Source organism: Mesoplodon bidens, assembly GCF_964165515.1.
Source record: "Mesoplodon bidens genome assembly, chromosome: 13".
Taxonomy (NCBI): Eukaryota; Metazoa; Chordata; class Mammalia; order Artiodactyla; family Ziphiidae; genus Mesoplodon; species Mesoplodon bidens.
Window position 1 is genome coordinate 24896735 of NC_138169.1, and position 12330 is coordinate 24909064.

The window sequence follows — 12330 nt, forward strand, 5'->3', positions numbered from 1 at the left end:
GGTACAATGACACCAAAGCCCGCCCCAACTGCACGGCCCAATTGCGGGGAGAGCATTTTGAGCAGTAATGATAAAGGAATTTGATGATTTCAGTCTGGTCTCTGGTGAGAACTTATCCACATCACAAAAGTCCAACCCTTCCAGCTCATCCTCAGACTTGAGAAGGCGTGAACTGTCAGGACGCCAGCCTGAGTATAAGGCACGAGCTCTGAAAATTTCAACAGCAGGAAATTCCCACTCAGAGGCCTTGGGGAGACCACGGGTGGATCTGGAGACAGAGGGAAGCCGGACATGATGCCCAAGGTATAACTTCTGTAACAGCCCCAAAACCACTGGAGATGTGAGCTCCAAGAAAGCACATTTCACTTTTTCAAACAGTTTAACTTTGGGGCAATTTACAAAGTGACAGGCAGTTGTGCTCCATGAGAACCGAAGGTGGTTCCATCCTGTTCCTACCTCCCAGTGACCAGCAAGTTTGGGCGGGATCTCCAAGCCCAGCTTCTCCCATTCTCGCTCCTGGTACTTCTCATACTGCCGGTAACCTGCATACCCGCCACCCGTCGCGACCAAAAAGAGCAGGGGGCGCAGCAGGGACAAGGTTCGGGCAGGGGCAGTGTGGACTTTTCTGGCATCTGTAACAAAAAGCAGGAAAATTTTGAGCCTGGGAAAAGGGACGGGTATGAGTCACGCAAACACAGCACCAATAGGAGGGCTGGGAAAAGCCCTCAGCAAAGCTGACTGGACCCGGAATGGATCCAACAGGGAGGTGCAGCCCTGAGTCACTGCAAAGACCCTGCTGCCTCCAAATTCTATCTAGTAAGGTACAAACTTCTGTCCTGTGACACTACAGTGCACCCCAACTGCCACCATAATGACAGAATTTAAGATGAAAACACTGAATTGCAAAGAGGTCAAGAAACGAATCCAGGTTGCCCCGCTGGCTACCAGCAGGGCCAGGACTGGGACAGGTACCATTTCTCACACAGGCTCTCTGAGTTTACTTTTACGATCCAGGCCCAGGTCTGACTGGACAGTAGTATTCTCCCAAATGCAAAACCTCATAAGCTCTTACAATTCAACGATAAAAGATAAATAGTCCAATTTTAAAAGGTACTAAGAATTTGAATAGATATTTCTCCAAAGAAGATACATGAGTGGCCAGTAAGCACATGTAAAGATGCTCAACATCTGTTATGGTTGAATTATGTCCCCCTAAAATTCATATGCTTAAGTCCTAACCCTTAGCACCTCAGAATGTGACCTTACTTGGATAAAAGGTCTCTACAGAGGTAATCAAGTTAAAATAAGGTCAGCACAGTGGGCCCTAATCCAATATGACTAGTGTGCTTATAAAAAGAGAAAAATTTGGGACTTCCCTGGTAGTCCAGTGGATAAGAATCTGTCTTACAATGCAGGGGACACCAGTTCGATCCCTGGTCGGGGAACTAAAATCCCACATACCACAGGGCAACTAAGCCCACGCACCACAACTACTGAGCCCATGCGCCACAACTAGAGAGAAGCCTCTGCACGCACAGCAACAAAGCGAAGAGCCATGCGCCGCAATGAAGGATCCTGCATGCTGCAACTAAGACCCGACGCAGCCAGAAAACAAATAAATAAATAAATAATTTTTTAAAAAAATAAATTAAAAAATAAAAAGAAAATTTGGAGACAGACATGCACACAGGGAGAATGCTATCTGAAGATGAAGGCAGAGATCGGGGTGATGCTTCTATAATACAAGCCAAAAAAGCCAAATATTGCCAGCAATCCATCAGAAGCTAGACAAGAGGCTCTCCCTCACACCCCTCAGAAGGAAGCAGCCCTGTGACACCTTGATCTTGGACCTCTAGTCTCCAGAACTGTGAGAGAATAAATTTCTACCGTTAAAGCCACTCAGTTTGTGGTACTCTGTTCCGGTAGCCCTAGCAAACCAATACATCATTAGTAATCAGGGAAATGCAAATCAAAACCACGATGAGATACAACTTCACACCCACTAGGATGGTTTTAATCAAAAAGACAGATAAGTGTTGGTAAGGATGTGGAGAAACTGGAACACGCATACACTGCTGATGGGATTGTAAAATGGGGCTTCAGTTCTTCAAAATGTTAAACATAAAATTACCACATGACCTAGCAATTCAGCTCTTAGGGAAGTGAAACATACATCTACACAAAAATTTGTCACACATGCTCCACAGCAGCATTATTCATAATAGCCAAAAAGTGAAAATAACCCAAATGTCCATCAACTGACAAATGAATAAAAAAGTGGTATATCCATACAATGGAATACTGATAATAAAAAAGGAAAAGAGGGGCTTCCCTGGTGGCGCAGTGGTTGAGAGTCCGCCTGCCGATGCAGGGGACATCGGGTTCGTGCCCCGGTCTGGGAAGATCCCACATGCCGCGGAGCAGCTGGGCCCGTAAGCCATGGCCGCTGAGTTTGCGCGTCCGGAGCCTGTGCTCCGCAACGGGAGAGGCCACAACACTGAGAGGCCCGCGTACCGCAAAAAAAAAAAAAAAAAAAAGGAAAAAAGGAATGAAGTACTGACACATGCTACACATGAACCTTGAATACATTATGTAAAAGTCGTCAGCCACAAAAGGCTGCATATTGTATGATTCCATTTATATGAAGTGTCCAGTATAGGAAACATACTAGAGAGACATAAAGTAGGTTAGTAGGTGCCAGGGACTAGGGGTAGGGAGAAATGGGGAGTGACAGTTTAATGGATCAAGTGCTACTATTGTGGAGCGGGTGAGGAGGGAATGAAAATATTCTAAAATTAGGTAGTGCTGATGGTTGTACAACTCTGTACGGATACAAAAAAAAACACTGAATTGCGTACTTAAAAGGGTGAATGTTATGGTATGAAAATTGTATCTCAATAAAGTTATTGTTAAAACAAAATCTCAAAAGCTGACTTCTCAGTAGCCTGCACAAAACCTTCATCCTGTCCTTGGCTTCCAATGGAAGGAAATCATCCTGCCCATTTGTCCCTGTCCCTCCACCACCTTTTGGTTGTTGCTGTTTCTTTTTCTTTCTTTCTTTCTTTTTGTTTTTGGCCGTGCCGAGAGGCTTGTGGGATTTTAGTTCCCCAACCAGGGATTGAACCTGGGTCCTCAGCAGTGAGAGCGCGGAGTTCTGACCACTGGACCGTCAGGGAATTTCCTGCTGTTTCTCTTTTTTAATGAACAAGTATAGATGTCATTAACTTCCTCCATTTTCTGATTACTCCTAATGAACTCTTACTACTTAACAACTAAATATTCTACCTCTGACCAGAAAATCTTGTCAAAAAGCAAGAAACATTTTTTTCCCTCTTTCTGAAATATTTGGTGATGAGAGAACTTTTGTACACTCCCTACCTGCACTGAACCAGCACCCTAGGCTGACTGGTCACACTCTCCTGCATGCTTCTGCTACACTGGACCTTTCTTCAACTATAGGTCTTTCTCTTGCCTTCCAAAGGCTTACTTTACTCCTCCAACAGGAAGTAGCAAGCAGAGAGTACCCTCCACTCCTGACCGCCTCTCTGCTGCATTTGTCACTTTAAAAAAGCACAGCTTTTCTGCAGATCCAAGATTCTGGCTTGATTTCTGAGGCTCCCCGTGAACCCTTCAAGTGATTCCTATGTGTTCCAGCCTGCAAGTCCTAATTAAATAAGTAACACCCAGATGTGCCCCTATTAACTACCTTAATAAGCCTTTTGTCTTTATTCTCATTAACCATCTCATTTTATTCCCAAGGTATGATTACTGGACAGTCAAAAATAGCCTCCAATATGATAGAATAAAAAGGATATTTAGTTAATAAAGACAATATACATTTTTGTACAGGTTCAAATAGCTGCTTACAAGATCCAAAAAGTTCATAATCCAGTGCTGATGAGGGTGTGGGGAACTGATGTACTCATGAGCACATCCTGCTCAGAAGAGTGTAAACAGGGACAACCTTCTCTGAAGAGTAATTTGGCTTAAATACCAAATTATAAACTACATAAACCTTTTGATCCAGTAATTCTAAGCCTAAAAATTTATCCTGAGGATGCACAAAAATATGTTAGTACAGAACTGTCTGTAATATGAAAAGACTAGGAGCAACTTAAATGTCCAACACCAAACAGTACAGTCATGTGACGGAATACTACACAGCCAGTAAAAACAATCAGATAACAGCAGCTAATGCTTCAGTGGTACCTATATGCCAGGTACTCTAAGCACTTTGCAGGCATAATTCCATCTGATTCTAACAACAACCCTATGAAATACGTGCTGCGTTTATCCCAATTTACTGACAAACTGAAGCAGAGAGGCCAGCATTGCCTCTAATGGCTACTTACTTGTGGAAAAGGTTCTGAGAGGCAGCTTCCTTAAGGACTGAAGGAAATGGCTCAGGGCAATGTCTTCACAGTGATGGCGCCTACAATCAAGCAAAAATGAAGCATTAAACATTTTTTTAATTAAAAAGAAATTAGTGGATCAACTTCTAAAATTTGAATACAGTCTATAGACTCAACAATAGTATTGTGTCTGTGTTAATTTCCTGGCTTTGACCATTGTACTGTGGTTTTCGTAAGAAAACGTCCTTATACAAAAAGAGCTCAAATATTTAAAGGTAAAGGGGCATCAGAAAAAAATATATACAAACACACACTCACAAAGAGAAAAAAGGGAGAGAGAATGATAAAGCAAATATAGTTGATATTTGGGGAATCAGAGGACAGGGTATTTGAGAATCCTCTGTACTATTTTTATAACTTCTCTGTAAGTCTAAAATTTTTTCACACACAAAGTTGCTCTTTTCTTAATTAAGTATAAGAGCATAATAAGAAGTAAACGTGGCACTTACACAAAGCCATACATTTCTTCACCACAAAGAGCTATACACAGCCTTGTAGCCTCTAACCCCTACTCATTAAAGAACCTAATAAAGTGGTTGAAATTTTAAACTGGTTTTTTTTTTTTTTTTTTTTTTTTTTGGCCGCGCCGCCGCTTGTAGGATCGAACCCATGGCCCCTGCAGCTGGAAGTGTGGAGTCCTACTAACCACTGGACCACCAGTGAATTCCCTGAAATTTTAAACTTAAATGTTTGGCCTGGAAAAAAAATGACACAAACCAGGCTGAACTATTCTAATCTACTTTGGGTCTGGAAGGCTCAACTGGTTTGGAATTTTAAAATTAATATTTGTGGCTACTTTGCCACAAAAGCTACTTTCAAAGAGTGAATAGGGTTTTCAGGCATTCTGAGAAAAAAATGACTATTTTCATGGCTTCAAGCTCTAAGAAAATATTATTTCCGATTCTTTGTTTCTCTTCTTTGTTTCCTCTTCACCCAGGGAAACTGGACATATCCCCAGTGGCAATAAGTGACTTGGCCAGCAAGGAAAGCATGAATGAATTTTTAGTGAACTGGTTCTCTCCTTAATCAAAAAGCAAACACCCCACCTTCAATTCAGATAGCACTTCAGTTCCCCCAAATACTGGCCTGAAATCTAAAGTAAAGAAACTATGTCCTTGTCAGTAAGTGTTTTTTTTCCTTGAAGCCCTTTATGAGAGAAGCAGAAATTTACTCTATTATAAATGTCTAAACTGCTATTTTTGTGGAGAACAGAACTGCATTTATGACTTTCATACAATGATACTGACATTCATGGATAGTCGGTAGTTATGTCTCACACAGACATCCTGTAGATTTTATCAGATTTAAACACCTTCGTTTATTCACATGAAATTTCCTTGACTTAACAACACTCTCACAGCATGATGCTAACATGACGAATCTGATTCTCCTACAGGCAAGCAAGGTCTGTATGGAGAACAAGCCTGGGACCATGACAGTCACCAACCCCTCAGAGGCCAGATGGATGGACAGTTATTAACACAAAGGAGGGTGTGTTGCAGTACCTGAATGTTCTTTCAGCAGTGAACAACGCTCATCTCTTAGACTGGGCACTCCCACTGCAAAAGCTAAGCGCCTAAAACCCTGCTTTCCAAATGGAATAAGAACAAGAAGTGTAAAATCTGACTAAAGGCTGTATTGTTGTGTTGTGCACACTGCTATACTGTGTGCTCCAGAATTGCTGCTGAACCTCCTAACTGAAAGAATGTTTTCAGACTGTTGGAAAAGGCTTTTTTTGTGGGGAGGGGGGTATGGGCTGGGGGAAGTACAAGTGGGAGATAATCATTTATCCACTGTAACCCAATGCATGGCACTCAGGTGGCTGGTTTGCATACGGATCTTCCTGAGAACAGTCTTGGTCTCTCGTCCACTGCTGTAGCCCCAGCTCCTGGAACAAGTGCCTGGCAAACGCCCCAGTTGCATCAGCTTGTCTTTCATTCCTGGATCATTCCTATCCTCATATAAATGTTGTACTTTCTCCAATCTTACAGAAACACTGTCCACCCCACTGCAGGCTCTTTAAAAGAACAATGTTCCCTGTCATCACTTCCTCCCCTCCCCCTCCCTCTTCATCCCACTCAACCAGGCTTTTGTTCCCACGTCATCTCTTGTCAAGGTCACCAACTTCCACGTTGTCAACCCCAACACATATTTCTTGGACCTCGTGTTATGTGACTTCTCAGCAGCATTTGCCACTGGTGAGCCCTTCCTCCTTTTTCCCCCCACTGAGGTATAATTGACATGTAACATTATATTAGTTTCAGATGTACATTATTCCCGATTTGTATATATTGTGGAAGGATCACCACAATAAGTCTAGTTAACATCCCTCACCATACATATTTACAAAAACTTTTTTCTTGTGATGAAAAAGATCTACTCTATTAGCAACTTTTAAATATACAATACAGTATTGTTAACTGTAGTCACCATGCTGCACATTACATCCCCAGGACTTAGGTATTTTATAAGTTGTATCTTTTGACTTCATTCACTTTCTCCTTCTTGAAACACATTTAGCCTTTGGGACCCTGATCTTCCTACCTCTCCAGCCTCTCCCTAACTTCAAACAGCTGCCATGCCCAGGGTTCAGACCTCTTCTCTGTCTGTGCTCTCCCCCAGACATGTTCACCTAGTCCCGCAGCTTTAAATAGCCAGATACTGAGGACTCCCTCGCTGCTCCTTCAAAGAACTCTGGACCATATTTCCACCTGGCTACCCAACATCCCCACTCTGAATCACCTCAAACTGAGTTTGTTCAGAACAGAATTCCTGACACTCCCTCACTCCCGTTCAACCTGCTCTACCCTCAGAATTGTTCATCTGTGGCAGAGACTAGCCAGATGGTTATTAAATCCACTTCCTCTACCCAACAGACTACATTTCCCAGCCTCCCTTGCAATAGGGTGTGGCCACATAACTGAGTTCTAACCACTGTAAGAACCATTCAGGCTTCCCAGGCTGTCCCGTTTCAGCCTGTTTGATGCAAACATGCAGACCTTGGGAAGCCATGTGTTAAAGATGTCAGGAGATGGGTCCTCAAATCACTGCTGTCCTGCAGATCAGGAGCACCCACTGGGACTTTACATGATTGAGACAAACACTTTTACTGTGTTTAATCACTGAGATGCTGGAGTTTACCTGTTACCACAGCAACACTGCTATAATTAATATACCATCTCAGAAAAAAGGCACCACCATTCACCCAGCTGCACAAGTCGAAACGCTAGGGACTCCTTTGTAAGTCCTTTCTTTCTCACTATCCACATTCAATCCACTGACAAGGCATGAAGTCTCTACCTTCAAAATATACCCTTATCTGCCTACTTCTCTGCCACCACTCTCACTCTGGCCTGAGCCACCAGATCTATCACTGAAGGACTGCACTAGCCTGTTCTTCCTGCTTGGCTTCTGTGTCCCATTCACCACAGAACAGCCAGAGTGACCTTTTCAAAACAGAAAATAAGACCAGACCCTATGTAAGTGGTCCTCGCTGAACCCTCAGACCTCCTGCTGCTTTCCCTTCTCCTCACTCACCTGCCCCCATTCCTTGTACGCTCACGCCTCTGCATTGCTGTTTGCTCTGCTGGGCATACCACTCCAGCTGGCTCAGTCCCTCGTCATTCAGTTCTCTGCTCAAATGCTTCCTCCTGGTTGGTTTCTCCTCACCACAAGCCCAAAAAGTTGTCCCTCTGGAGCGTTCTCTAACCCCTTAATTACCTGCCTTTTTCTTCGTAACACTTCTCACTACCCGAAATGAACAGATTTTTTTTTTTTTTTTTTTTTTTTTTTTTTTTCTTTTTCTTTTTGCGGTATGCGGGCCTCCCACTGTTGTGGCCTCTCCTGTTGCGGAGCACAGGCTCCGGATGCGCAGGCCCAGCGGCCATGGCTCACGGGCCCAGCCGCTCCGCGGCATATGGGATCCTCCCAGACCGGGGCACGAACCCGTATCCCCTGCATCGGCAGGCGGACTCTCAACCACTGCGCCACCAGGGAGGCCCAAACAGATTTTATATATATTCACTCATTTGTTTACTGTCTGTACCCCTCAAATGCAGGCGTTTGTCTGTCTTCCCCCTGGACCTCAATCTCAACAGTGAGATTAAGCTTCAGAGAAATGAACGGCTGGCTAGGTTCAATCACATGTACCTTCTACATGGTGAACTCACGTGGGCCTCCTGCAAGCGGGTAGTTAAAGCCCAGGATTAAGCACTCAAGTCTGATTGTGGGGCTCAAATCTCCATCCTGCCACTTATTAATTAGCTGTGTGACCTTAAGGCATTTCTTAACTAATCCTAAGCCTCAGTTTCTCCACCTGTAAAAACAGGACCTACCTCATTAGGAATAAATGATACAATCACATAAAACCTTAAGCCCAGGCCCTGGCACCTAATTACATATTACTATTATTAAAAGTAACAGAGGGGCTTCCCTGGTGGCGCAGTGGTTGAGAGTCCGCCTGCCGATGCAGGGGACACGGGTTCGTGCCCCGGTCCGGGAAGATCCCACATGCCACAGAGTGGCTGGGCCCGTGAGCCATGGCCGCTGAACCTGCGCATCCGGAGCCTGTGCTCCGCAACAGGAGAGGCCACAACAGTGAGAGGTCCGCGTACCACAAAAAAAAAAAAAAAAAAAAAAAAAAAAGAGAGAGAGAAAAGTAACAGAGTTGATATTCAGCTGGCACACACTGGGATGGCCATATTAACTGTCTGTGACCACTCTGAATGGTTTGTGTCCACACTGTCATAGTTTTAAATTATTTTTAACATCACCCCTGGTGGTAACACTAACTATAGTCCTTGTGTCTCTCCTGCTTTTTAGAGCTGTGAAAGTTCTGAAAATGAACTGGCAGGCCTCATTCCACGTTCTATCTCATATTATTTAGTAATGTTTCCTTGCTCTTCTACTAAACTGTAAAGCTCTTTAAACACGAGGACTGTATCTTTTAATTCCTCTCTCTTCCCCTGCTCTCCCTCCCCCTCCCGATCCCTGGCACTGCAGTTGGCAGTGGTAGGAATGTCATAAGTATTCCTGAAGGAAAGTCTTGCACAAGCAACCATTCCTTGGGCACTATGTACTTGCCTGAACCTAAGAATCATCCAGGATACGTGTAAAGAACACAGCTGCCAGAGCCCCAACCTACATCTACTGAACCTGAATTTGGCAGTATTGGGGGATATACCTGGAACTCTCTTTTTCTAATAAACACCCATCCCATTTTTTCATCAAACAAATTTGGGAAACATGGCCCTAAATTATCACCCATAATTGCCTTCTTTTTGTTCTCTCACCTGTCACCTATCACCCAGGTACTGAAAAACTTCCCTGCAATATGAGGTTTTCAAACATATGTCTCACAGACACTGCTTTACTTAAAAATCATGGAAATGTTCTCTTTTGGGGGTTTTTTGCATCTAAATATAGTTCCCATCTGGATATGTAATACCTTTGAAAATTGAGTTCTTATTGTACCCAAATCCTCACCCTCCTTAACTTGCACCTAAGTCCAGTCTTATCTACCTACACTGGTACTAAAGTTATGACTTTTCTTCCCTTTCCCTTTTTAAATGATAGTACATCCTCCTCACCATCGTTAAACAAAAAAAAAAGAAAAAATTTTAGGAGGGTCATTTTTTAGTCTTTCCAACTTATGACACATTTTAGATGATTTCACGACTGACTCATAAACAGCACACCTGGTAACAACATTAAAACCAGAGACTCTCCTGTCCAAATCCTAACAGTTACCATCACATTGCAGAGCCCCCTCCTGAGAAAGTTACACCATTTCTGAGTAGTTAATAATAGAGTGAAGCTTTAGTGTTCAGGGCAATGACAGTTTCTGTTCCCTTTCAGTCCGAAACCAGTGTCCTTACTTCCCAAAATTACAGCGCAAGCTTTGGTCAACGCTGACAAAATGAAGGTTGCCTGAAACACAAAGTACCGTGTGTCTCTCAAACCTTAGCTCTTTGAAATGACACGGAGCAGCAGACTCTGAGTCATAGCTACCAACATTTTAATCCATTTTCTGAGAGTCCAAATGTTCCCAAGCTGGTTCTTACATAAGCTATTTCGAATAATGAATGTCCTCACGGTGGGCAGCCTGAGGGAAAGGTCCTTGCCTGAGAGAGAGAGAGGCATCGGCGTAGGGGTCCCGGCTCTGCTACTAACTGGCTGGGTGAAACTGAGCAAGTCCCTTCCTCTCTCATGGCCTCAATTTTGCTAACTCCAAAAAGAGCTTGATTTAGATGACCCCTCTAACAACCTAAGAGTTGGGAGTCACTAGGGTAACTAAGACCCCATTTCCATCATGGACGATTTTGAGATAACAGAGTCCAACCCTCTCGCTTCAAAGACCAAGAATACGAAGTGAAAGCCGCCCGACTCCCAGTCCAGTGCTCTTCCCACATCACGCCGCCCCTCCCAGCAACACGAATCCCTGAGAAAGAGGCGTCCAGCCCTGCCTCGGCTATAAGTGGCGGGCACACAGCCTATTTCACTGGTTGGGTCTTTCTGTTTATATCTTTGTTTTTTGTCCCTTGTGGAAAGGGCAAGGAGAGAGCGCTTAGGCCAGACGCGGAACGCCCTACGCGGCGGCAGTCGCACCTGCTCGAGAGCTCCAGGTTAAGGTGAGTGCCTACGTCTCCACTCGAGCTCTCCTCAGTGCGAGCCCGCGACAGAGAAACAACTCCTCTCTCCAGACCCCAGTTTGGCCCGGGCCACCCCCGGCAGGTCCCCAAGCAGCTGTACCTGCTCCGCCACGGCGCAACTCCGCGCAGCAACCTCAAACAACCTGGCCCCACGGACGCCGCCATCTTGTCTCCAGCTTCTCGGCGGGACGCGCCCCCTTTTACACGCTGATCGCACGCGCGTGACGTCACAAGCCTCGAACTCACAGGGCCAATGAAGAACGCGGAGCGTGTGAGGGCGGATCTGTCTAAGCTCCTCCCCCGGCTGCTCCGGGCACCCTCCGCCTGACACTTCCGGCAGCTAATGGGCTAGGTCGGATAGGTGCCGCCGGTGGCGGTGCTTACAGTGCTAAACCTGGACCTGGGCACAGCGTTGCCAGTTCTCCTTTTTCTCTCTGACGTGCGTTTCTGCATGTGCCTGGAAAATCTGATTCACCCAAGGTCCGAGACTGGATCAAGTGAGCTAAATCGTTCATTTTACGGATGGGGAAACTGAGAGCGTCCACAACTCAGCTACCATTGACTAAGCGCTTCCTAAGTGCCAGGCTCTGTGCTGATGACTTAGCATGCATGGTGTCTCATTTTTACCTTGCATCGCTGTACTATCTGGGAGTCCAGAGACCAGAGGTCTTGGATCACCTAGAAGTGCAATTAGTCGTCGAACGAGGTGCCGGGTGTGATAGCACTTGCTCCTGCAAAGATTCCTGATCTTCAGATTTAAGGGAAAATAGACTTTTCAGTAGTATCAGCTTTTTTTTTTTTTTTAGTGGGCAGAGACTAGAGACCGCCAGCCAGCCCTGAGAATTATTCTCATTTTAAAGATAGAGAAAACAGAGCTCAGGAAAGTTAACCATTAGAATGCTCAAGGGCACACAGCTATAAAGGAGAAAAGCTAGAATTTGAACATACATCTCTGATTTCAAAACCCATGATCTAACATCCTTCCTTTTAAGCCCTTTGCCTAGAATCTGGCTGAGTATAGGTCCCCAAACTGAAGGAATACAGCTCCTCTTTTTTCTCCCCTAAGCTGCTAATAGCACTTGTCTTCACCAGGCGTTTGACACAGGAGGAGGGGTATGTTGCCTGGTACCTGCAATTATTTCTACATGGTTATTTAAGCTCAACTAGGGCATACCGGGCCTACAGGGAGCCTAACCGGCACCAGATTTCCTATTGGAGAGGAGACACTTCCCTCTATGGTTTTCAAAAGTCTGAAGAGGAGGAAAAAA

The 12330-nt window shown here is 44.7% G+C and overlaps 1 protein-coding gene across 3 annotated transcripts in view; it reads right to left on the reverse strand.

Annotated features, from left to right (window-relative positions):
• Positions 1-11247, reverse strand: part of PISD (phosphatidylserine decarboxylase) — a 37834-nt gene extending 26587 nt beyond the window's left edge. For 2 of the 3 annotated variants that reach the window (XM_081251690.1, XM_081251688.1), the window contains exons 1-3: positions 11163-11247; positions 4353-4432; positions 457-632 (exon numbers count right to left, since the gene is read on the reverse strand). In XM_081251690.1, the coding sequence (XP_081107816.1) occupies positions 457-632; positions 4353-4432; positions 11163-11227 (321 nt within the window). In that variant the 5' untranslated portion in view covers positions 11228-11247. The remainder of the gene's footprint in view (positions 1-456; positions 633-4352; positions 4433-11162) is intronic. The other variant, XM_081251687.1, reaches the window with a different exon arrangement.
• Between the last annotated feature and the right edge of the window lie 1083 nt (positions 11248-12330).